The sequence below is a fragment of the Mus caroli genome, unplaced genomic scaffold (genome assembly GCF_978045245.1).
Source record: "Mus caroli unplaced genomic scaffold, Mus_caroli_1 scaffold_10, whole genome shotgun sequence".
In the NCBI taxonomy this organism is placed as follows: Eukaryota; Metazoa; Chordata; class Mammalia; order Rodentia; family Muridae; genus Mus; species Mus caroli.
Genome location: NW_028227265.1, coordinates 36,323,493 through 36,350,617, shown reverse-complemented (window position 1 = coordinate 36,350,617; position 27,125 = coordinate 36,323,493). Strand labels below are relative to the sequence as shown.

General features: G+C 41.8%; 1 protein-coding gene across 1 annotated transcript in view; it reads right to left on the bottom strand.

Moving 5' to 3' along the window:
- Positions 1–14,024: 14,024 nt before the first annotated feature.
- LOC110300388 (carboxylesterase 1D) overlaps positions 14,025–27,125 on the bottom strand; it is a 33,195-nt gene continuing 20,094 nt past the window's right edge. Inside the window, exons 10-14 of the mRNA XM_021170553.3 lie at positions 25,949–26,029; positions 24,838–24,985; positions 18,975–19,106; positions 17,680–17,752; positions 14,025–14,395 (exon numbers count right to left, since the gene is read on the bottom strand). Coding sequence (XP_021026212.1) covers positions 14,212–14,395; positions 17,680–17,752; positions 18,975–19,106; positions 24,838–24,985; positions 25,949–26,029 — 618 coding nt within the window. The 3' untranslated portion in view covers positions 14,025–14,211. The remainder of the gene's footprint in view (positions 14,396–17,679; positions 17,753–18,974; positions 19,107–24,837; positions 24,986–25,948; positions 26,030–27,125) is intronic.

Below are 27,125 nucleotides of genomic sequence, written 5' to 3'. Positions count from 1 at the left end.
ATATGGATGGAGAATAAGTGATGCATGATATATATATAGAAAAAGATATGATGCTGCATATAATTATGTGTATATACATGAATATATATGGAACTTTAGACAAGACTGAAAATAAATAAATGTAACAGCCAAATGTCAATCCCTGGGTATGTTGTCATTTAAGACATTTTCCTTAAATTAATTTTCCATAAGAAATTTCCCCTGGGCTGAAGAGATGGCTCAGTGGCTATGAACACTGCCTGTTCTTCCAGTTGTCTGGAGTTCAATTCCCAGCAACCACAGGGTCGCTCACAACCATCTGTAATGGGATCCTCTTCTGGTATGTCTGAAGATAACTACAGTGTACTTATATACATAAAATAAATCTTTTTAAAATAAGAAGTTTCCTCTGTTCCCAGGTGGTTGTTATCTGTGGATGTGGATGCTGGAAACCTAACTCAGGTTTTCTGGAAGAACAGCAGGCAGTCGGTCACTGATCCATCTCTCCAGGATTTCCACACCTCTTCTTATGTTCTTCCAAATACTGACCGTGTTCTCTATTTACTAAATCTTATGTCAATATTGCATGAAATAGTTAATCATTTATTTTAATGTTGTGTGCAAATGGTCACACTTTAAAATATTGTAACTCAAATATAGTAACCAATTAAAATTCTATTTTTTTCTCTGAGAATTCAAGTAGAATGCCAGTGTGTGTTGGTTCCATGGCTGAATGTCTGCTCAACTTTGAGGACAGTAAGGTTTCTTACAGCTCCCAGAACATCTGTAGCTTCCCTCACAGTTCCTATGACTCAATTCCACACATCAGCAAGACACTTCATATGCCTAGCCTATGATTGTGACCCACATCTTCTGCCCTACCTTTCCCCACTGGATCGTCCATCTCTCCTACCCACTTTCCTCTCATCCCTAAGACAACCTGATGTTGCCTTCTTAACCCCAGGGGAAGCCCCAGACTGATCTTGGGTTTTGAATTTGCTTAATGTAAAGATGCAACTTCGACCCAAACAAGGACACTTGGTCCAACTTATTGCTTCTCTCCTCCCATTTGTAGTGGGTACTCATCACCTCATCCCAGGACTTGTAGAGTGACACCTAATACTGAAATAATTAGTAAGGAGAACAAGATCAACCAAGTGAGCAGAGACACTGGAGATGTTCATGGCTCCAAGAATAAAAAAAAATAATGGTAAGTTTATAAAAACAAAAGAGAGCTAATTATACACCTGATGCTGTCCATCATCTGATTCTGTGCGGCAAAGAGTCAACCTGAACACAGATGTTGAATGTAAAGATGTTGTACTGGCTGCTTTCTAATAGGTTCCCTCACATGTACTCATCTCAAAGACCTAGTAGCTATATCAATCTATCCACAGCAAGGGGTCTGATGAAAGAAAACTTACAAGGATAGAGACACTGACACCTCCTGTTGACTCTCCAAAGATGGTTACAGAATCCGGGTTCCCTCCAAAGTTTGCAATGCTATCCAGGACCCAGCGTAGTGCAGCCAGCTGGTCCAAATGAGCCCAGTTCCCTCAGTTGTGTTCATCACCTGTGCTGCAATGTGACAGGGTGGAATGGGGACAGAGATGTCATGGCAGGGTTCTCAAGAGCCAGGAGGCCTGGGAAGCTTCAGTGAGCTTTTCAGAATCAGGTTGGACATCACAGCACTGACAGGGGGCTGGGGAAGAATTTACCTGCCTATAATCCTGAATGTGTTGATTTATGTGGGACTCTACACTCATATTCTAGAAACTATGTACTGCACTGAGGATCCAACATTGCTCAAATAGATAGAGAATAAGACAAACAAAATCTCTGACCATGCTCAGCTCACACTGGAGAGAAGAATCATGTAGTCAAGAAGAGAGTAAGTCAGCTCGCAGAAAAATACAAAGTGATCAATGTGGGGTCATCGGGTGATATTTACTGGGAAAATTCTATTTGAAGCAGCAACATCAAGAAAGAGAAATAAATGAGCCCATGTGTTTCATCAGTAACTGCAAAGGTGATTTCAATTAGAAGCATCAGGAACAGAGTCCCAAGGCCATGGGAATAGATATGTAAATGTAAGACAGAGGAGTTCAGATAGAACAAAGACTTTGCAGGATCTTCTATATCATCTGAAGTGGGGACCATGGGGCACAGACATGATAGAATCCAGTCATTGTCTCACAGTTCACTCAGCCCACTGGCTGGAGCAGCTATAATATTCAAAGTGCAGGCTTATCAAAACAGGTGACTATAGAAACTATAAATGTCAGAGGTATAGGACTTTGAGTGTGGTAATAAGGAAGGGTAACATTGGTTGCACAGTTCATAGCTGGGCTCTGGGCTCTACTGTGGAAGTCAGTACTGAGCACTGGAAGGGCATGGGGGGATGAGGCTAAGTGCAAGGCTAATGTGCCATTGGTGCATCACTCTCAAGAGGATCTCTGTAGTGCTCATAGGACCTTGCTCAGTTCTCCAGGAGTGTTTTGTTGTAGAAGTATCAAGACTGCATCCCATTACTCACTTCTCCCCTGTCACATTATCTTTTCTTCATGTAAGAATCTAACTTTTCATCTTCTACTATGTTACTTCCCAGGAAAGTGTTCTTATTCATAGGTCATCTACATAAACATTGGATTTTGAGTCTTAAGAACTTTTCAATAAATATGTGTTCTTATATCTAGCCAGCCTTGGGTGTTTGTTTCACTAGTGAACCAAATGAACCAAAGCAAAGTTTAGTTAATATACAGTGAAGAAAATGTAAAATCTTACCTAAATAATCCTCAAATACCCAGGCGGTATTGAATGGTTACCACCCTATGTTTTCATGGGCAGAGAGAGCTAGTCCATCATAGGTTGATGCTCCACCTAGCATCAATCCACCGCCATGGATCCACATCATTACCTGAACAACAATAAAGCCACATGGGCAGTAGATTGAAGATTTAGGGACAATCTGAGTTCATATGAATTGATTGTATCTAGGCTGTGACTGGAGGTCATTGCCCAAACCACACCAGTTTCCAGGAACATTGCAAAAGGCTGACTATTCTTGTTTTCTTGTTTTCTACTTTCGAAGATAAGGCCCAGGATGCATTCCACTCAATGACCCCACCCTTTCTTCTCATCTCTCACATCCTTCTAAGACACAGAATTGAGATTATCATGGAACCCATAAAAGCTAAGGGTCCTCTCATCACCACAGGATCTTCAGGCAACTGAACGCGAACAAAAAAGACAGACTTTGTAGTTCAGCTTAGTCTCATCTCATTTAACTCCTCAGAGATGAATTAAACTTCTCTATGGTAAGGGATTGTCTGGGGAGACACCCGCTGCCCTGATGTCATCCCTTCCTAGTGTACCTCTCCTCAAGCTTGAGTCTTCCCACTATGCTACTCCCAGCTCACATCCACTTCATTCAATATGGTCTTTGTTCATTTGGCTACCATCATCTCGAAATCTAGAGTGATTCAGGCTTTCTGATGAAACTTGAGCGGAAGAGGGATGTAATATCTATAATCCATGTTCTTTAATTTAAATAACAAGAAGATCAAGAAAGAAATGAAGGTGTGTGAAATAATATTGTGATAATTTGAGAGAATATTATGGGGGTATAATGAACCAAGAATTGGTCTATGCACTATAAATAATAAACTCTCCATATGGGAAGGAATAATACTTTCCTGTGTAACAGATAAGCAATGGAGGAGAATCTTCCTGCTGAGAAAGTACAGCCAGTAAGAGAATTATTCAGGGTTTGATCCTGTCAGCAACATGATGAGCTGACCAAAAACTCTGTTCCATGACCAGAGTGCTGTGAGACGGCTCTTGAACCATGAGGCAGACCCTAATGTGTCAGCATGGCTGTTGGCTCTCAGGCAGAACTGTGATCCAGCTTGATACTCACTGAGCTTTTGTATGGCAATTTCCATGTGAGGAAGCAGGCTGAGAGGTTAAGAAAGGGCTCTGTTCTCATCTTTGTGAAGGTAGATCCAGGTTTAATACTCATAATCTGTGTCTCTAGTGCATGTGTCTGAAGCTAGAGGGTCTCCTGTTATCATAATCTCAAGATCCCCATTTTCACCCTCTGAATCTCTGTAGCTTGCAAAAGATGAACTGTGGATACCTAAGAGTGAAGGCTGAGTCTGAGGCTTGTGGGTAATGATGTGTTGAAGAGGTTATGTATCTTCATAGACCAGTTGGAACAATCCATGAAAGCATGGCTATGTGGGAACAGATTAAATGTTTCCTTTTTTGACCCCATATTTGACTCTTTAGGTACCGGTACCTCTGGTCCAGGTATGGGGAGTAAAGTTTCCAAAGGTATTGTTGCCTGGCCTGCTAAGGTTTTACCATCTTCCTATTCCAACAATAGCTGTTGGCTTCTTGATAAACGGTCTCAAGGGCTCCAAAGTTGATAACAATTATGGAGAATCAGGGACAGATGCAAGTTCTACTTGTGGACAAATCCATCTCAGACACAGAACAGCTATTCACAGTTTACAAATGAGGGACTGGATGCACGGAGAGGATTGACAGCTGTCCTAAGGAGGCATAGCCAGGAAGATCCATGGTAGATAGTACTTAACACTTCCAAGTCTATTATGAGCAGCATTCTGTGTCTCTTTCCAATGAGAAGGCCAGATAAGGATTCCCTCTGGGATGCTCACTTTTTATATGACTTAAAGAATGGGTGTCACCAAGTTGTTTGTTTGTTTTCTTTTGTTTTGTTTTGTTTTTCTGCTTATCTCCCACTGACTTTTGAACACAGGAAACACCAAATCTTAGCAAACATTTCCACAACTTTGTCTGCGACTCCTGGGTCTCACATAGAGGGCTTCTGGGAAGTTTTTTGAGTGCCGACTATTACAAACTCAAGATTGCCTTCTCTAGAAAACTCTCTCCCAATCTTGTCATCTTTACCTGGCAGCCTGCCCCTTCTCCTGAACCATGTTCCCATGTGAAATGCTGAATCATTTGGTCATCAGACTGTGCCAAAGGCACCCAGATATGGAAATGAGCCAGAGTGAAATCCTGGAGTGCTGCCTACAGGCAGGCAACATGCTTTTGAGATTGTTCCAGCATCCTCCATCCTCCCTCCCTTTCATGGGAGAGTGAAATTGTTCATATGTCAATAAAGCTGTCACAGGCGACCTGAGAATGAAGCCACCTCCCTGCTCCACTGGCCCTGTCTATGAAGACGCACATGAAAACCAGGAAACCTGAATTTCCACTTCCTCGTGCTCTTTATTCTTCCCCACCAGAAACTTAGTTTCTCTATCTGTATCATGTTGGGTTGTTCACTTTCCCCCTAAGACTCCTCCCAGTTGTGACTTTAGTGGAAATCATGACTTAACTGCCATCAGGATAGGATTCTCATAACTAGAATAGGCAGTTCTTTTCCTTCTGTCCTACTAAGACTTGGGAAATTACATGTGAGTTGTATAGTACTCTCTACAAAAGTCTGGCATCACTGGAATAAGAACTCAAGTGAAAACTGGAAGGAAGCTGTGGTCCCTGAATCACTCCTGACTTATGTGCTCCTGACCCCTGCTGCCTTTATCACCTTTTAAGCCCACAGAAGATCTAGATGCTCAAACTTAAAGTCTGGAGTAATGGTTCCTGCAATTACAGGCAATTGGCTGCTTTTTGTCAAATTGGCAGGACTGTAAATACTCAGGTAGAGACAGTCTTCCGAAATCTTGAGAGGCAGGATCTCCTTTTCGGTGCTGAACATATCTGAGATTAGCTTTGCCCAACCTGCATCTTGGGAGCACCTGGGAGGGGAGAGAACATCTGAGATTCCACCAGAGTGAGAACCTTACCTGGGCCTGATCCTGCACTGAGAGATTTGAGCCTATATTTGTAGTTACTATTACTTCATTGAAGTAATTTCCATGGGTGAGAGGTGGAAATCATGCAAATCTCTGGGTTCTCTGAGTCCTATGGATGGAGAAGACCTAGTACCTCTTCTCTTCCTAGCGATTTTTGGGATGTTCTGGACCAAGGAAAAAGATGACTGTACAGTGACCTACACTATGAGATGTCACTTCCTGCAGTTCTTGGACAGGGTTTTGTCCTCGTGGACTTTTTACGGTGGTCTGTAGTTGACTGTGTTCCTACACCAGATAAATGTGCTATATAGTTCTCAGAAGACATTCATTTACCAAGACAGCCAGCTACATTGATAGGCAACCTGTTGTAGGTTGATGTAGGGAAGGGCATTGTTGTGGGAGAAACTCAGGAATTTAGCTAAATTCTAACCTTGTATCAGACATAATGTGCTGGGTTGGCTAAGATGAATTTCTTTCCTGCTCTGACCCCAAGCTTCCATTTTCAGGTAGAGTGAGCAAAGTCTCCAAAGGCTTTTGTTGCATGACCTGCTAAGGCCCAATATCTTCATGTTCCAACAGGATATTCTAGGATATTATGTAGTTGATGTACTAATCCATTATATTATTACAAAATATATGGTTATAATCAAAATCTCTATTAATAATACACATATTAGCCAGAAAAGCAAACATATACAGTGGATGAAACATGGGTAATTAGTGAGGAATCAAAATGTCAGGTAAAATAACACACAGTGCAGTCACACCAGCATCCCTCCCTCTGACTTCCTCAGTTACCCACAGTGCTCTCTGATAGCACTGTCTCCCATGCAAACTGTATTCAAACCTGTACCAAGGCATGCTTCTGGAATCAAACTCAAGATATCCAATTGACCATCTGTGACTGTGTTATTAGCTGTCTACATATTAAGGATTGTCATATTTTTCTGGTTGTTTGGAGTGACCTCGTTTGAACATTAACTGCCTTAAGTGCTTGCTGGCATAAAGTCTTTGACTCTGTGAGAAAGTACTAGCTCAGCTGAGTACAAGTAGACATAGATCCTGAAGTAAGCAGAAAAACAAATTGCTATAAATATTGTGAATAGTTGCCTAATAACCCATTCTGTTCTGATCTTCTCCTGAACTGTTTACCCAGTCAAACACTGGTCAGAGTGCTCTGTGCGGTTAAAGAAAGTGTGTTTGTCTATTCTGATGGCACCAAAATAAGAACCTGTCCTGCTCTTACTCACTAACTTTTCTAGAGAAGCAGGAAAAAATGAGGGAATAGGGAGACCAAGAGCCACCAGCAGTCAAGTACAAAAAACCTAAATTCGGACTCATTACACACTGTTGGATCACAAGAGTATATCAGAACACCATTTGGGAAAGACTTAATGTTTACTTATTCTTGAATAACAAAACACTCAGTTTCCCCAATTTTATAATCATGCTGTTAGTTATGGTTTTTGAAGTTCATACTCCACTGGATCTAACTAACTTAGCTGCTTCCCCATTCTTCCAGCTATGTTGTCACACACTAGAAGTAGCTCACCGTCATTCTCCAGCATGGCCTCCCCTACAGTGAGGGAAATCTCTCTCTCTCTCTCTCTCTCTCTCTCTCTCTCTCTCTCTCTCTCTCTCTCTCTCTCTCTCTCCCTCTCTCTAGATGCACTGCCTTGTCTATTCATCAACACTGACTTTATGTTGAAAAACATCATGATAATTGCCGCAGACCCTCTGGGTCCCTGTGTCTGCGTGGAACGGGGTCTCTCGACGCGGGTGGGCAAAGCGTGGATGAGTGACAAACAGACACACACAGGAGAGTTCGTGTGGAATCTGAGTGTAATTTTGCAACTCGAGCATCAGAGTTTTTATGCAGAGGACAATAAGGAAGTTGGGTGACATATTCGCAAGGTACAATTGAGGTAACCAGAATCTTACATAAAACAGAGGAATGCAAACACAAAAGGTCTAAAGGGAACCACCTGGGATAGAATTCATTGATAACAGCTGGGATCAACATAGGCTCCACCTAAGATTAGAAGCTCCACTAATCTTAGAAGCCAGGGTCAAGGGCTTCGTGTCCTTGCCATAGTTCCTATTTTAGTCTCTTGTATAGTCCACCTTCCCCTTAGGCCATTGTAAATACGTGTGTATGGTTATAACTCTGCTATAGTATCTATTCTGGTTTCTCCTTTGGTCTGAAACTTCCTTCTTCCTTAGTGATGGTAAATTCCTGTGTAAGGGAGTGACTTAGCTTTTACAATCTTGCTGAATTCTAAGCCCATGATCTTGCTCAAGGACATTTCTAGGACTGTTGGAACACTGGTGGAAGGCTTAAGCCATGTCAGAATTCAATTTTAAAAAGCACTTATAATAGGAAAATACTGAAAGAGAGCACGTGGATCCATACACTAGACTAACGTGGGAATGGAACTCGGGAATGAAAAATTACTGTATGGGTAGGGAATGCTAGACTCCAGGAGGAGAACTTCTTTGAAACTCTTTTGCCTCATGAGTGACTTTTAAGCCTCTCGGCTTGTCCAGTTGACTCGACCAGAGAGCGTAGCAGATAATATTTTCATCATCAAGCCTGGCAGAAGCCCATTCATCACATAGGTTTTCTCCATAAGGTTCCTCACAGCCTGCAGTGCTTGGAGACACTGGATATGCCAGCATCACTATGTTTGAGAGTACCTTAAACAGAGAAGCAAACAAACAGACAGGCAGTCTCTTAGAAAGAAAATATCACAGGAGTAGCATTGCAGCCTTACATGCACCAAAGAGGGTGCATGTAAGGCTGCAAGGTCAGAGAAGGTAAAGTTTTATTTCAAATGAGAATGCTGGAGCCACATGAGTCAAACTTCCTTTCAACTTTTCCCTGCTCTGTGCAAATGTAGTTAACCAAATACAGGAGGTGATACCAAATATTACAAAATCAGCAAACAAACAGGAAATGTAATGCTCTCAATTCCCTAACCAAAGGATATGGACTAGGAGATTAGATAAAAAAGAAATCAGGATTCACCTGTTTGTTGCCTCCAAGGAGTGCTTGTTACCATGGAGGACAAAGACAGCCTAGGATCAAATGATGGAGAAGGCTTTTCAAGAAGGCAGAAATAGAAAGAAAGAAATTGTCTTTGTTCCCAATCTGACAGACTCTAAATTGATATTAGTCAGAAAGTCACAAAGAAGGTTACTTTATATTAAGGGAAAATTTCATCATGAAGATGTAACAATTGAAAAAAATTATTCATCAAAATATCAGCACTACAAGTTTCAAAAAACAATATTTGTTAATAAATAGATTGAATCCAGGGGAATTATAGTGGGTGACATTGACACTTCACTGTCACCAATATATAGACTACCCTGACCAAAAACCAGAGAACCATCTGAGGTAAATAACATTAATATAAGTCAAATGGACCTAATATACTTCTGCAGGGCATGCCATCCAAATACTCCAGAGCCCAGAATCTTCTCAGCAGCTCATGAGACTTCCTTTGTAATAGAAAATATGGTTCTCAAAGCAGACCTTCACAAATGACTAACACTGAAGCTTTTATTTTTTTGTATTATATTTGACAATGAAATGAACCTAGAAATCAACAGCAAAAGAAACAGGAAAACATAAGTAAACTCATGGATATTGAAAAACACACCTTTTCTCCCACTCACGCTTAATGCTATACACACCACTCTTCTACAAATTCCCTTAACCTTCCCACAATGATGTTCCCCCAACTCTGCTATACTTGTTCTTATTTGTATTTCTTCAAAGCCAAAAAATACTAATTCTCTTGATTGTTGAGCTATTACACCACTTTCTTTACCTTTCTGACTCCCCTTTGCCTGGCTCCAACATGGTTTATACAGAGCTCAACCAAAATGTAAGAAGCCATACATGACATACTCTATTGCCAGCTAGAACATAACTGTAGAGTCATGGCTCCTCCTACCCAGGACTACCAACAGGCAGAACATATTATACTAACCAGGACACTGACCCTAGCCTAAGGATCGTTCCTGGTTATTGTCACTTATGTGAACACCTCTTCCTGGTGTAAGAGATCCTATAGACATTGTAATAGATCCCAAATTTGCTGGGGTTGCAGTTGCTTGTTGTTGAACACTACAACCAAATGAAGGGGATCTAGGTTGGTCAACACATGGTTACTCACCTTATCATTCCTCAGTACTAACTCCTGTGAAGCCTTGTTGGGGGTGAAAGAGGCAACTGCTAGCTGCCCAGAGACATCTCTGGACATCCTTTTTAAGCAGGCCAAGGGGGGTCCAGAAGTCTCTTTTTAACCTGGAAGATTACTTTGTTGAGATTGCCTCTGGAAAAAGAATCTTTCTGGGCCTTCTGTTGAATTTCTGCTTCCATGGGGTTGTACTTGATATGACTGAGTCTATGTTGAGGGGTATAATATGCCTGGTTATGATCTTTCACCATGTATGCTGGATTAAAACACTGACTTGGTTTCCCTGATTAGAATTAGGTTAGGTTGTCTAGCCTCTACCTGGCTCCATTCCCCAAATCCTACAAAGATAGCATCCTCCAGCCAATCTTGAAGGCAATTATCAGAGGCTATATGTACCTGTAATAATTTTATTGTTCATCATCACAATCATTAATACTGAACCAAGTGGAGACAGCATGGTGAATTTCACAGGGTGATTTTTTTTTTTTCTTAGAAGAATTCCTACCCTGGTTCATATATTTATAGATGAATCAAGTTTTCATAAAAGAATCTACAAATCTGTATGAACATCAGGATGGTAATTGTACCTTGACAATCATTTGATAGGAGTCACAGAGTGAGAAGGAATAACTGCTGCAGACTGGACTCAGTTGACCCCTCAACCCGCAGGGGAATCAGGGTCCTGTTATTCAGGTGGGCAGGGAGTCACAGAAAAGTGACAAACAGACCTGACACAGACAGAGTGCTGTATCTGAATGTAATTTCTCAAAGCTAGCATCAGACTTATATTACAGAAGAAAGCAAAGAAGTTAAGTGACACATCAGCTAAGGTACATTGAAGTTATCTGACACAAAACAGAGAAATGCATATGTAAAGACTGACAGGAACTAGGAAGTGTTTATAACTGAAATAAGATCAGCCCTATCTAAAATCAGCTATTCACAGGAGCCAGGTGAAAGGGCCCAGGTGCAATTCTGGTCTATTGTTAAACCTACCACCAGGGGTCCCTTAGTAAATACCTAATTATGTTATTCCTCTGGGCCTAGTGAAAAACATGCACCAGGGAAGTTCTGTTTTACTAAACTTTTCATGAATAGTCCAATACTCCAGTTCCTCATTAAACCACAATCTACCTTCTTTATACTATTATGGTAATGTAGGCTGCCATTCGTGTCTGTAATGAGAATTCTAAGTTTACTATTTTGAACTAGCCCTGAGATTTCTAGCTTCTATTCAGTAAAATACTGCAAGAAAGCATTCAAGACCCTCCACACTATCACAGGGACAAATTTGGAACATTCATATTACAGGATGCCAAGGCTCCAGGAGACTAAGTTTCTCTGAAACATTTTGATTCAGGACTGCATCCAAGCTTTTGGGACAGCCACACAGTTTTTACTGGAGTGGATGTGGCAAATAACAAGAGCTCCTTCCTAGAATTTTATGTTTAAAAAAGGGGGGTGAGTGGTGAGTGGGCATTTATTGGACATGTGCTTTTGCACCTTAAAGTTCATGAATCACTATTTGTTGAACTCTGTCCATTTGAAAAGGTTGCTGATCTCTTGTTTGAAAATTGTACCAATCCATTGAAACTGAGCCCAGTCCACCCATGAGCAGAGATCTGAAGATCTTGTCCTTCAATGGCTGGTGTTGCTCAAAGGGCATGGTATTTCCATGGGTTACCATGCACATGGGATTTGCAGTTCAAGTCCATGTGGACATTGGATACTCCCAGGATGACCTTGGATGACTCCACCACCTTGGATATAATCTTTTCTTCTTCCTGCCAGATAATCGTGTTGTCCACTCAGCAGTTAAAGTCCTTGACTAGTCCTTTTGACATGGCCACAGAGAGGTCATCATGAGCAACAGTCTTGGCAATGTTGGACTTGCTGATGGTGGCTGGTCCATAATGTATACCCAGGTGGTGTTTCTTCTTCTGGGGCCCTACTGACACCATCCTACCAAGGTGCTGGGCTGAAGCCACTCAGCTAGAAGAGTCCAGTGAAGATCCCCTCACTTGTCATTTTAGACCCATATCATGATTAAAGATTAACTACTAATATTTAATCTGATTTGATATCAATGACAGCATTACAAATGATGTTGTTCTAGTATTCCTCTACCTTATAGATGCTCTAAGTTGTTTTCAGGACATACAGCCTGCCCTGCTCTCCTTTCCCTAGAAAGAGACTATTTATCCCTTAATGGTTTGCTCACTTGTTCACTTGGACTGGCCCCATGAGAGTGGATAATGAAAATGTGGGATATATACATATTGTATATATGGACTGTTATTCATGTTTGAGAATAAAATTTTGTGTTTGCAAAAAGATAAATAAATGGAACTGGAGAACAACAAATGAAGATAAATAAGGCAGATGCAGAACAACAATGATCAAAGGTTGAAACATCGTTAATGGTTGGCTTTAGCTTTCAGTACCCATCTTTGAACCATAACACTGTAACTTCACACTACAATATAAGCTACATGAAATTTGAAATAAAATAGCACACTTTAATTCTGCCCCACACCTTTGATATTGCTCTTTTTTGCTTTTTTGACTCCAGAGAGTTCTCCCACACTGGCACACCCACTAACTGACTTCTGTGAGTTGATACAGGACATCTACTGACTCAATGCTAAGGAGGAGTGGGTTATGTTGTCAGGGTGGGTAAGATGAAGTCTTTTTGCTGACCCTGTTTCTCAGCAGCAGTAAAAGCTCTCTGATGACTTAGGTCCAGTACTATTTGTTCTATTCATGTGATGGGTTACAGAACTACAACTTTTTCCTTTGGCTGCAATAGGCCTTCATCTGGTAAAGATTCCCCCATGTGGGCAGAGTATGGTCCCCTTATGGAAATGGAGTAGTGGTGTGCTTTGTGCATTCCTAGAGACAAATTTTATCCCAGTATTGCAGCATGTCCACAGACTTATTCATAAGCACCTGGAGGACATCTACAGAGGAGTCTGGAATGGGTGTAAGCTTCTTTTTGGGTCTGTGGTTCTCAATTAATTTTGTATTCTTATTTAGACCACACATTGCCTTTAGCACTTAGAAAACTCTGGTCATTCTCATTTTATTTATGAGAATATCTCTCTGGAAAGGAAAGGTGAGACATATTCACATCTGCTGTGAAATAGTGTCTCCTGAGCATAAAAGCCTTTTAATGAGAAAGGTTAAGAATATCTGTAAAAGATTCCTTGAGACCCTATAAAGAGATTAGGGCATTTTAGAGGGTTACTAGATCATCATTTGCAAGCCCAACCACTCTCTGTATCCTCATACAGTTTCTGTGCAATTCTGCCAGAGGTGTACTGGGTTCTTGGAGGGGATAGATTATACATAGGGTAGACAGTTAACCAAAGAAGGGATTCCTTTTTTTGGGAGGGGGTTGGTTTTTGTTGTTGTTTGGTTGCTTCTTTAATTATTTTTTTTTTTATGGTTCCTCTCTCTTTGTCTATCCCTCTCTGAGGCACATAGACTAATTTTGAGCCAAAGACATTGCATTAGTTAGGTTTCTATTGGTACAATAAAGACCACAACTAAAAAGAATTTGCAGAGGAAAAAGGTTTATTTGACTATGCATGCTGAGTCATAGTTCCCTAAAGGAAGCCAAGGCAAGAACTCATGGTAGGAACCTGGAAGGAGGAACTGAGTCAGAGGCCATGAAGGACTGCTGCTTCCGGGGTTGCTACCCATGGGTTGCTCAGATGGCTTTCTTATACAACCCAGGACCCCAGCCTCAGGGTAGCACCACCCATAGAGGGCTGGGTCCTCCTACATCAATCATTGATCAAGAAAATGCCCTCCAAACTTGCCCACAGGCAATCTGATGGAGGTATTTTCTCAAGCTTCGCTGCACACACATGAACATACACAAAACAAAGAAACAAGCAAGCAAGCAAATGAATGAATGAATGGATGAATGAATGAAAACAAAAAGAAAAAAAACAACTAAAACCTGCCAAGACAGACATTGACCCAATTCTGATTTTCAAAACAATGTTTTATTTTTACAAGTTGAAGGAGATAAATATTTCCTTTTTAATGCATTTGTATAAAATACCATATAGTGTTATAGCTTCAAAGATAAGAGTTATTTCTCTACAAAAATCTTCTGTGGAATAATACTCCTTTGACTCCAGGTTCTTAAGCACAGCTGACCCTCCTGATCAGAGCTCAACATGTTCCCTGTGGGATGGCCTCTGGGCTGACTCCTTGGCCCTGAGCTCAGCCCAAAAACTCACTTCTTTGTCCTTCAGTCTCTGGGCTGCCTGAGTTGAGGCACCAATCTTCAGATACCCTTCCTTCTGGTCATATTCTGGCCAGTGGGGCAGCCCTCCACCATTAGGGTTTCTGTGAACAGAATTAAAAGAAAAAAAGAAAAGAATTCACCAAAGCAACTGTGCTGTCCCCATGGTGCTCTGAGATATTTTTCAAGGAGACCTTGGCGGATCACTGCCAAGAAGCTACCTTCCACAGCCATGCCAGATCCTTAACTCCTAGGGCAGCCTGCTCATGTTTAGAAAGTTCCGTGTTCTTTAGATCTTAGCTCTCCTCCAAAGCCTCATGTGTTGAAAGCTGAAGCTCAGGTTACACTTATGTTAGGGCTCATGGAGGCATCAGGAGGTGGCACCTACTTGGGAGAATCTGGTCACTAAGGGTCAGCTTTGCACCATGTTGGGACTTCAGTCTTTTATCTCAGTGCTTCCTGACTGCACACACATGTACACACACACATGCACACACACAAAAGAAGCAAACAAACAAAACAAAACAAAACAACTACATCAGTTTCCTGAGTGCCAAGAGACCAGATGCCACCTAAAGTCACCACAGTCCACTCTGTCATAGGCTCAAAGTGAAAATTTCAAGAGAAAGTCAGAGCCAAAATCAAACCTTCATCATTTAAGTTGATAAAATTTGGGAATTTTGTCTCAACAATTGAAAGATGATAACATATAGAATTACTACTACTAATATTACTAAAAAGTAGATCTTGCTGAGATTAACACCCCGCCCCCTCATGTGGTGCTGATAAACTTTTTTTTTTTTAAACTGGTATATGAATGAGTTTGGGAATGTTTGGAGTGTGCCGTATAGAGTGAAGAATGCGGTAAGGGAGGTTTATGGGAATTCTAGAAGGTTCTAATAGGGAAGAAAGGTAGAGAAACCAAGCTCATGATGGCTCCGTAGAGAAGGATACCTGGACTAGAGGCCACTTATGCTCCATTCTCGCAACAGATTTACCTGTATTTGTCCATTCTGATATCATATGGGGTACAGAGTTAAAGAGTATTCGATGGTGGAGGACATTCAAAGGTACAAGAGCATCTAGGTAGTACACAAGGTTTGTTTTGTCCTTAATTATATTTGTGGTGTGACTCATAGGCAAAAACAACAGGAAGAATAGAAAAACTCAATCTTGCCAAATAACAAAAACAAAACTTAAACACACCCCCCCACACACACACACACAAAACCTCTCACCACCCCCACTACCATAGCCAAGGACTATGATTAAGGCTGAGTAGAAGCAGAGTACCCTTGCTGAGGAGACTGCTTCATTAAGAAGCCAGAGTTCCATGCACCAGATCAAAATGAAAGCAGAAAATTGGACATAGTACTACCGGAAGATCCAGCAATACCACTCCTGGGCATATATCCAGAAGATGTTCCAACTTGTAATAAGGACACAGGCTACACTATGTTCATAGCAGCCTTATTTATAATAGCCAGAAGCTGGAAAGAACCCAGATGTCCCTCAACAGAGGAATGGATACAGAAAATGTGGTACATTTACACAATGGAGTACTACTCAGCTATTAAAAACAATGAATTTATGAAACTCTTAGGCAAATGGATGGATCTAGAGGATATCATCCTGAGTGAGGTAACCCAATCACAAAAGAACACACATGATATGCACTCACTGATAAGTGGATATTGGCCCAGGAACTCAGAATACTCAAGATACAATTTGCAAAACACGTGAAACTTAAGAAGGAAGACCAAAATGTGGATACTTCGATCCTTCTCAGAAGGGGGAACAAAATATCCATGGAAGGAGTTATAGAGACAAAGTTCAGAGCAGAGACTGAAGGAATGGCCATCCAGAGACTGCCCCACCTGGGTATCCATCCCATAAACAACCACCAAACCCTGACACTATTGCAGATGCCAACAAGATTTCACTGACAGGAACCTGATATAGCTGTCTTCTTTGAGGCTCCTCTGCCATTGCGTGGCAAATACAGAAGTGGATGCTCACAGTCATCCATTGGACAGAGAACAGAGTCCCCAGTGAAGAAGCTAGAGAAAGTACCTAAGGAGCTGAAGGGGTCTGCAGCCCTATAGGAAGAACAACAACACAAACTATCCAGTATCCCGCCCCCCCCCTCCCCCAGAGCTACCTGGTACTAAACCACCAATCAAAGAAAACACATGGTAGGACTCGTGTCTCTAGCTGCATATGTAGCAGAGGATGGCCTAGTCGGCCATCAATGGGAGGAGAGGCCCTTGTTCTTGCGGAAGATTCTATGCCCAAGTATAGGGGAATGCCAGGGCCAGGAAGTGGGAGTGGGTGGGTTGGCGAGCAGTGTGAGGGGGGAGGGAATAGAGAATTTTCAGAGAGGAAACTAGGAAAGGAGATAGCATTTGATGTGTAAGTAAAGAAAATATCTAATAAAAAATAACAAAAAAATCTGTGTAAAAATAAATAAAAAAATTAAAAAAATAAAAATGAAAGCTGCTCCCAGGACTTCTCAGGAGCTGTCTCTAGTTCCACCTTTATCCTTATTCTTCTTTACCCACCTTTGCCCCGACTTTCTTTTTGTCAAAATGCAAGTGCAATGAGGTCTTCAAGGCTTATGCTTAGATTGCAAAAGAAAGATTTGAAGTCCCTGTCGACAGCATTAAAAAAGCACGATGCTTAAAGCTCTGAGAATAAAGTTGATGAGACTCTAAATAGAGAGTCTAATGAGTTAGAAGAGACAGGATTTGAACCTTCTACCTAGATTCAAATCAAACTATGACCACAATCAACCCCAGAGAGGCTGTGGGAGCCAAAGGCTTTGGGGAAAGGGCTTCCTAAGTCTTTCAGAACTCACACTAACTAAAAGATTTCTGGATTCTGAACATGGAGCCTCAGAGATTAATATTAGCCCTATTGGACTTGATCCTCAGCTGAGAGTGCTCCTGGGACATGGTAGGAACTCTAAAGGTAGGCTTAGTTGGAAGGAGCTGATCCTAAGGGACATGACCCTGATGAGTATGTTAAGACCCTCATCTTTTCTTCTATCTCTACTCTCTGACTGCCAGTGAGATGGAGAGACAAAGAGATCTAGCCATCACATTATCCTACCATGTTCTACACTGACAACAACTGGGCAAGCAGGTCAAAAGACTGAGAATTGAACCCTCTGAGTTTCTGAGCCAAAATTTACATCCCATCCTTTAATGCTGAATTATCTCAAAAGCTCCATCAAAGCTCTAAATCAGATTACTCTAACCTTCATTGTTGGAGTGCTGTGGTCACAGAGACAGGAGGTTGGCCACTCAAACCTTAGAAAACACTCCTCTTCAAAAAGCACAACTACACCACACCTCCAGATCTGTCCCTTCTTTGTCACAAAACTCACCCATTCCGAGCAAAGTTGGCCCAGAATTTCATCACCATCTTGCTGAGGTTGGTCTCCTCTTCTGAGGCACCATCTGTATGGGGAAGAAGGAGTAAGCTTCAGATACTTAGCAAGTGGCTTTGTTTGGTTTTATTTGTTTGTTTAGCAGTCACATAGCAGGAGTGATTCTGATCATGGTCATCATCCTAGGAGCTTCTTAGAAGTTAGACCTTCTTAGAGTCTTGACCTTTTCTACATCTTACTATTTTTAATTTATTTTTTATTTTTTATTTTTATTTTTTTGCTGCAAACTGCAAGAGGACTTTTATTTCAAGAGTGTTCTCGGTCCCACAGTCATACACCACGCAGGGGTAGAGGACCGTGGTACCCCGAGTAGCTGGGTAAGGGGGTATTTAAAGGAAGAAACCACAACTCAAGGAGGTGGGGAGGGCGTTGTTGGAAAATACCAAAAATACCAGTTAAGAGTCACGAGGAAGTGGAAAGTCAAGACAGTTTTCTAGGAGCCTCTAGCAATAGCACCTTTGCCTAGCGTGTTCCACACATCTTACTATTTTAAAACCTACCTTTTAAGAACACACTGACTGATAGTCTAAACTTCAAGTTAAGAATAGATTACTACATACTGGCTTCCTTTGTCACCCATGCTCACATGCCTGCCCTAAACTATGAGTTTCCTCAGTCTTTGTAGGGTTGCTAGCTCTTGGGTCTTTTCTTAATCTCTCTCTTTCTCCAAAATTCCTAAGACATCACCAAACAGGGAGAGGTCCAGAGATACTTATTTCATGAGAAACATGAGTTAGATTGCTAATTACACATAACTAGTGGAAAGCAGTGCACTGAAGACAGTGGTGAAAGCTTCCCTAAGTATCATGTTACAAAAGATGGCAAATATATGACCCAGATATATATAGACAGACACATGGGTAAAATATGATAGGCTTTGTCCAGGGTTAGAAATGAACTGTTTCTTCACTCAAATCCTAGCAATGCTCTAATGGGAAGAGAGTCCATCAGTGTCCCGCTTCCCCCAAAGTAAAGCCTGTGGCTGGCCTATCATCTCTCTAATTGGCACTACAGGTCATGATGCTGAGAGTAACTGTGTCGGGGGACACATGAACACAAGCTTCCTTCATATGTGTGAAAGCTCAGGACTGACTCCTGGTATAGCTCAACCCAGCTACAGAGTGGCTGGAAAGCTAACTGGGGAGAAAAGGAGAAACCTGTACAGGTCGTCAAGCCAGGACTCAAATTCAGGCCTCCTAATGCCCAGGCCTCTGACAACAAAGAAACATTACCTTTTAAAAATGGAGATCCAAATACTGAGAAGATCTCATCACCATGGTCTCCTATTACTGCCTTGGGTCTCATGGCCGATACAAAGCTTGGGCGGTACTCAAACTCATACATGTAGGTGGAGGCTCCAGCATCTGCGGAGACAGGGATTCATGCAGAGTTCACAATGTCCTTTCCATGGCTCCAGTGTTCTCTTGCTCACAGAACACTAGAGCTGCCAAGTACTGATTCTTATGGACAATCCCATGTTTCCACCCCCAACCTTGGAACCTCAGAACTTTGCATAACTCACAACAGGGGATAGATAGTGCCTACAATAGGGTAACTCAGAGAGAAAAGTTTCAGGCTCCAGAGTAGCATATTGGGGAGATTTTACAGCCTTGCCCCTTTGAAGATAGTAAGAGATAAACACACACACACACACACACACACACACACACACACACAAGGAAAAAATGCTTAACTTTGTATTCACACACATTTTTAATAATGGTAAGTATATTTCATACACTACTTTTTTTTTTTTTTTTTTTGGTTTTTCGAGACAGGGTTTCTCTGTGTAGCTCTAGCTATCCTGGAACTCACTTTGTAGACCAGGCTGGCCTCGAACTCAGAAATCCGCCTGCCTCTGCCTCCTGAGTGCTGGGATTAAAGGCGTGCGCATACACTACTATCATTGTTTTCACATTATGAGTTACTCATTCACAAGTTAAAATATTATTTATTACTATTAAGTTATGTGAGTATGATGCATCATGTTGGTGTATTCTGTGACGCTGTCTATGTGGGCAGTGGACAACATTTTGGAGTCAGTTCTCCCCTTTTACCCTCACAGGGGTTCTGGGATCTAAACTCAGGATATGGGCATTGAGTGCCAAGTTCTTTGTCCACTGAGTCTCAAAGGTTTTAAATAACATATGCCATGACTCCATAGGATGAAGAATAATCTGTCCAATTGTGTCTCAGACTGACCACAGGGTCAGTCCCATGACCTTAATTCACCTAAGAAGCAGCTCTTCAAGGTCAAATAGGCATGCCCCTCCCACTCAATCATGTTAGCAAGGAATGCAGGCCCCAGCTATGTAGAACTTTGTGAATGAGGCAACATGTTTTACACAGTATACAGCTCAAGGTCCGTCCCCCCCGCCCCCCGCCCCGAACGCCTGATGTTTACAAAAATTCTTATCACAATTGCAAATCTTTTCATAATTTAAGCTGCTGTCATCAGGACATGCATCTGAATAGGAGGACTTGCAGAAGGGAAGTAAATAGAAGGAGACAGAAGGTTTATTTCAGGAAATTAGAGCTGAAAATGCTCCCAGCCTGGGCTAAGTTCTCAGCATTAGGTCAGGAGGCATAGCAGCCTTTCCTTGATTGTAGCCAGGAAACAAAGCACTCATAATATTAATCACCAAGGAGACGGGGGTCGGGGGGGGGGGAGGAACCTCAGGAGCATCAGAGAGAAGAGCTTCACAATCAAGGAAGGACCAAACCTACATCCAGTGTCTCAGAGGAAAGCTCATGGGCATGGAGATCAGGGTGATACAGGCATTGTGCTGGAGGAGAGTAACCCCCAGCCTCAAGCACTGTGCTTGGGACAGGGGCCCCTCAGAAGTGAGGGAGATGTAGCAACTCTCCTAGTCAGAAGCTGTGGATCTCACTGCCTCTGGACCTGCCTCACAGGAATGGCTAAAGCAGGTTTCTTAAACTAAAGTTCCAAGATAGCAATAAATAACATGAAACATCAAAGCCATATGGGTTAAGAGAGCAACAAGCAGGACACACTAGGATTCTAGTGATGATACAGACAAAATTTTATCTTTTACATTGTGAGGCATCAACAGAAAAGTACTGCTAATAACTATAACTGGACCAACCAACTAGACTTAACAATAAACTGCCACCGAAATGATGTAAATTCTGACATGAAGCACACACAAATCACATGTATATGTCTGTCTGTTTGTGTGTCTGTCAGCATGTGTGTGTGTGTGTCTCTCTGTGTGTGTGTGTGTGTGTGTCTGTGTGTCTGTGTTTTTAGGGGCAAAAATATAGAGTTCTTACCCAGAATCGGTGTTACACCACTACTAGCTTAATATAGTCTGATGGAAGAAGATACACAAAAGACTAAGGATAGACAGGAAACAAAACCACTTAATAGAAATACAATATTAATACAGAAATGATTCAAGACATGCCCTTACATAACAGCAGGAAACCCCAAGAGAAGGCACCAAGAAAGGAGGGATATGTCCACAAACCAACCAAACAGCAACTCTAAAGCAGTTCTTGTAAGCCCTTGCTATCAAATGATACCTCCTGAAATACAAGAGACAGTCAGCAAGCGTGTTTAAACAGCCCAAGCGTCGGTTCCCACGACTCCCTTACCTTTAAAGAGGTTCATAGATTAGAAAGAAATGAATGAAAACAGGTATCACATACAAGGAAAAAATAGAGAGAAATGGTAGCTGCTGTCATATCAGACAGAAAGTTGACCTCAAGCAGTTCAAGAATCTGGACCTGGTAGCTCACACCTGTAATCCCAATACTTGGTAGTTTGAGGCAGGAGGATTGCTATAAATCTGAGGTTAGTCCTAAAACAAGAAGTTTTATAATAGTCTGGGTTGCAGAATGAGAACTTCCGTGGGGTGGGAGAGTGGAAGGGAAACACAAATAGAGATAGATTCAGAGCATAGGGTGAAATCACTCACCACACACCAATGGCAGACACACACAACACACAACGGTAAACACGGATACAATATCAGAACCATTAGGTAAACAAAACAAACAATAGAGGCTGTGAAGGGAGATCCAGTGCACACTAGACTCTAATCAGCTGGGATATACTTCCCAGTGATGCCTCCTGGTCTTGAAACATTATGTACAACTAAAGAGCTCTCCGTTCTGTGACTACTCAGTCTGCGGGCTGAGCTGGTCACATGAAGAAGGAAGCAGCCTAGACAGTGAGACAGGGGCAACTGCAGATGGACAAGAACAGCAGTGGCAGAGACAGCTGAGCTGCAAACAGCTGAGCTGGCACAGTACAACAGCCCGAGAACAGCCAGGGCAGGAAGAAGATTTTCAGAATTCACAAGGGCAAGAGCTGGGCTGACATGAAATGAGGAGGGGCTAGAGCAGAGCCAGCCAGATTGCTGAGAAGTCTTTAATGACCAGCATCTCAACTCCTGGGCCACAACTTGTAACTAGCCAGTACTTAGGGCTAAGTAATCCTGATCTCCTGCATTTACAGAATGTAACTGAATGCCATACATACAGGCATACACAAGAACTATAATCTGCCTGTGTAGAAGATTCAGTGGGGGGGGGGGAGAGGAGTTGGAGAGAAGAAAGGGAGGAAGACAGGGGAAATGATGCCCTGTCTTTCTACTGGAGATGGACTATACAAGTCCTTTCCCCACAGTTGGGCATTTCATCTAAGGTCCCTCTCTTTGAGTTCTGAACATCCCTCACCTCCCAGGTCTCTGGTACATTCTAGAAGGTCTCTCCTCACCTCAGTTAAGTTTAATGATACATTTTTAAAAAACCCATAAACCTACCTGAAGCATGGAGAGATGGAGACCCCAAGACCTTTGGGGCTCCAAGAGACGACCAGACATGTGAATAATGAGCACCTAAGGAGATTTTCATGCACAAAGCACAGAAAATATTTTCAATAAAAACAGAAGAAAATACCCCAAAATCTAAAGAAATGGATGATTGTCAGCATACAAGAGTCCCAGCAAATAGAAGATAAGGATACACCCAACAGGGGTAAGCAAAAGAACTCTCCATGTCATGTTATAATTGACGTGCTGAAAAAAAAAAAAAACCACACAACAAAATGATATTGGATGATGCAAGAGAGAATGTCAAGTCATACATAAAGGAAGGCCACTTGGGTTTATAGCTGATTATTTAACAGAATCTGTTCAATCCAGGAAAGATCAGAAAGATGGATGTCTGGTTCTGAAAGACCACAGCTGTGAACTCAACAAAGTATCTGTTATAGCTAACGGGGAACCCAAAACTTTCCATTACAGAGGCAGGCACTAAGATATGAGCACTAAGATACCTCTTCAAAGGGCACATTAAGGAGTACTTCTGACTATAGAGAAGGATGAACACATTGAAGAGACCACTGGAACAAAATGGTAGTAGTGCAGTCAGCAAAGAGGAAGCAAAATACCACCAGAGAAACAGCAATGAGAGGCACCAGTATACGCCCTTGAAAATAGCATCAGTGCTCCTTATTATCCAAACAAAAAGACATCACTAGCAGATGGTGTAAGAAGACAGGATCTATCTTTTTTGCTGCCCCCCAGGAAAGTACATCAAGATAGACATCACTTAGTCAGGCAGTGGTAGCACACGCCTTTAATCCCAGCACTTGGGAGGCAGAGGCAGGCAGATTTCTGAGTTCGAGGACAGCCTGGTCTACAGAGTGAGTTCCAGGACAACCATGATTATACAGGAGAAACCCTGTCTCAAAACAAAAACAAAAACAAAAACAAAAACAAAAACAAAAACAAAAACAAAACAAAGCAAAACAAAACAAAACAAAAAAGATAAGCACCACTTTGGGGTAAATGATTAGGGAGAAAAATGTTTTAAGCAACAGAAACCAGGAAAGCAAAAGGATAAAAGCATCTAGTTACTCTGATTTTAAACAAAATCAACTTCAAACCAAAATGAGTGAGAAGAGACAGAGAAGATCACTTCATACTGATCAGGGGAACAATCTCCCAAGAGGACATTTCAGCTCTAAGCATTGTGCCAAAAAGTGTATCCAATTCCTAAAACAGTCTGTTAGGTATAAGCTACATATTAACCTTAACACACTAGGTAACTTTAATACCCCATTCTCACCCATGGACAAGTCATCTGGATGGAAAAAAATGAAACAGAGATGCGTTAGAGTCAAGTGAAATCATAATTAGGTCAATTAGACACCTAGAGACAATCACCCAGACACTTCAGAAAAAAAAAATTCTCATGGAATTTTTCTAAAGTAGTTTATGGTTTAGGACACAAGTCAAGTATTCACATATGCAGGAAAATAGAAACACTCCTTGTATTTCTCCTGGCAGTGGAATAAAGTGAGGAACCAACAGCAAGAAACACTATAGAGAATGCTCAGACTCGTGGAGATTAAGCGACATGCTATTCAATGATAAATGCATCATTGAAGAAGTCAAGGAGGAGTTAAAGAAAAATTCCTAGAACTAAATAGAATGAGACCACAACATACCAAAGCCTGCTTGATAAAGTACAGACAGTCCTAAGAGAACAGTTCTTTAGCTCTAAGTGCCTACAGTAAAAATCAGAGAGGGACTGTCAGGACAGCTCAGCAGGTAATGATACTTGAAGCACAGAACAAATGATCTGAGCTCAACTTCCAGAACTCAGGCAAAGGTGGAAGGAGAGAAGCAATTCCTTGTCCTTTGACCTATATAAGGGCATCATGGGACCTGTGAGATACGGCTCCTGGTGGGTGAATACACATCAGCCTTGCTTTTCAGGAAGAGGAGCCTAAGGTGCTCCTTCCTGTTCTCTAGAGCTCTCCAGTTGCAGCTAAGATGGACATGTGCTGGTCAGCTCTCCAGATTGAGGCCTGTATTTTCTCTCTATCACCTTGCCTCCCAATGGTGTTTTCTGGGAATGCCTGTTAAATTAAACTGCATGTGGGCCTTTTCCTCAGATCTTTACTAGTAAAAAAGGCAAAACAGCACTTCTGGCTATATGGAATCAACTTTTGGGGCCTGATCTGAATAGCCTTCATATCTACCTATGCCAAGAGGTAGGCAGGTCAGAGACCCAGAAGTTGAAATTGTATCCCTCTCCCATTTGACACCTGAAACTCACCTCTGTGACTTCGAGACACAATCACTGATGGGACACCAAATACCACATCTGCCATCAAGTCCTGGAACAGGTCTTTCTTTTTGGCGAGGTCATCTGTCCCTCCTAAATACTTCTCAGCGACCACTGGAATCATATTCTCAGAGATTTTCTGAAATGGATCAGAAAGTGACTATCTAGCTGGGTGAGGGATGGGGTTTCTGCAGCCAGTTAAGAAGGATTTATTAATCCTAAACTACCTCAGTGGTCATCAAATCCTCCAGGTGATGCTCATGGAAGGTCTGAAAGAAACTCTTTAGCTTCACCTTCTTTTTAACGCTGATGTTAATTAATTGCTATTTGAGTTCAGGTATGTATGCTGTGTACCTATTATTGTGTCACTGGCATTGGTGGAAGAGACCCACATGCCTGAAGACCTGATATATTAAAACAAACTGATCTTCAGTGGACATTGTTTTTAGCTGTTCCTACAGAAGAATGTGGCTTGCTTTTATTATTGTTATTGTTGTTACTATTATTATTATTATCTCACCCCTGATCCTCTTGAGAAAAGTAATTTATTGCTATTTTCTCACTTCTCTGGGGAAAAACACACAATTTATATCCACACAATGAAGTTCAGAATTAACCTTTCTTGAAAAATGAAACGAAGGAAGACATGGGTCATATGATTTGCTAGTTAGTAATTTTTCTTTAAATTTACAAAGCTTAGAATATCTATCAACCTATAGGTATTCACAGCTCTTCCCACCTCTGTATGTCATAAAAACAAAAATGAAAACCTTGTAACTAACCTGGTGTCTACCTATCTGATTTGCATCCAAATAACTCCAAAAGTAAGACTCACACCTCCAGTGCCTAGATGGTTATTTGTGATGGTCTCCATGGTCTTGGTTTGGCTAACTTTAAAAATAAGTCCTTTTCTCTAAAACATATCCTGAATTCAATTGAATTTTGACAGGGGAGTCACAAATATGGGTTCAACACACCTGGATGGTAAAGTGGGTAAATAAAATAAGTACAGGGTTTCCACCATCAAACTGGTTTGTGATTAGAGAAAGCCACCAACCATTTTTCCTTCTCAAACAATTCCCACGATTTCCTAGAGTCTTACAAGTGTTGGGTAGGACTTCCACAAGAGAGAATTGGCTGTCTTCTGGTCCAGTTTGCCTTCAGAGAGTGGATAGCCCATAAGCTGTTAAATAAATGATTAAACATTGTGAATCATGGAGAAGTAAAAAGAGCCAAAGATTAACCAAGTAAACCAAAGTGCAGGGAGGTGGAGTTAGGCTCTTTACAGGTGTGGGAGTTTTAAATTTTTGAGAAAAAAAGGCAACAAAAACCAATGCACACATATAAATGAATGTAAGTAACACAGAGAGGACACTTAGTAAAGGACACTTAATTAAAGGTATTGATCACATCAGAAGCCACAATGTTCGTCAATGCAGTAGGGGAACATTCAGGCCAGGGTCATAGAGAAGCTAAGGGATCAGGGACAGAGGAGTCAGGCTACACCCCAACACCCCAGACTCAGGTGACAAGAGGAAACAAAACCAAGCATTATGTCTGTATCTATGTTTCTATGATGCCCCCTGAGGTCCTTCTGTGTTGGGGAACCTTGCTATTTAGGTAGCAGTCCCCTGTTTCCCCATGACCAGATGGCTTTCTGAGGTCGATGTGGAATGTACCACTCCCTTTCTCATGGTGTTTCCCTGCCTCTGTCTGTCTTTGTCTGGAGAGAGGCCCTGGACACAGGTGGCTGGCCTTGGCTGACCTTGTCTGAAGAGTGACCTTGTACAGAGGTCTCTGCAAGGCTGCATAACTCAGCACACATGTCCCACTCTGGCTTGTAGGCTATATGATAATTAGGTGCTGTACTAGAACCAATTAGCCCTTTCCACTAGTACCCCTAAAAAGCCCTTTTATACCCTATTCCTGAAACAATAAAGTAGACTCATCTTGTTGCAGTGGTCTCCAGAGGTCATTCCATTGATATTTCTGGCCCTCTGAACCCTGCTCTCCACTTCCACCCGTTTTCTCGTTAGCCTCTAGGGAGAAAAGGGAAGCACACTTTTGCAGAACTCTGAGATTGTGCTGATCCTGTTCATGTTTGCAATCAGAGCTCTCCTCTGGTTTCAGCATGCCTCTAACATGAAAGCCACACCCCAGGCTGATACCAGGACCCTAACATGCTTGCTTGAGAGAGCTCAGCATTGACAATAGAAAGCTTGGTGGTGGGGAGCCAGGACCCTGAGCAACTAGAGTAGTTACTTTAGAAAGTTTCCAAT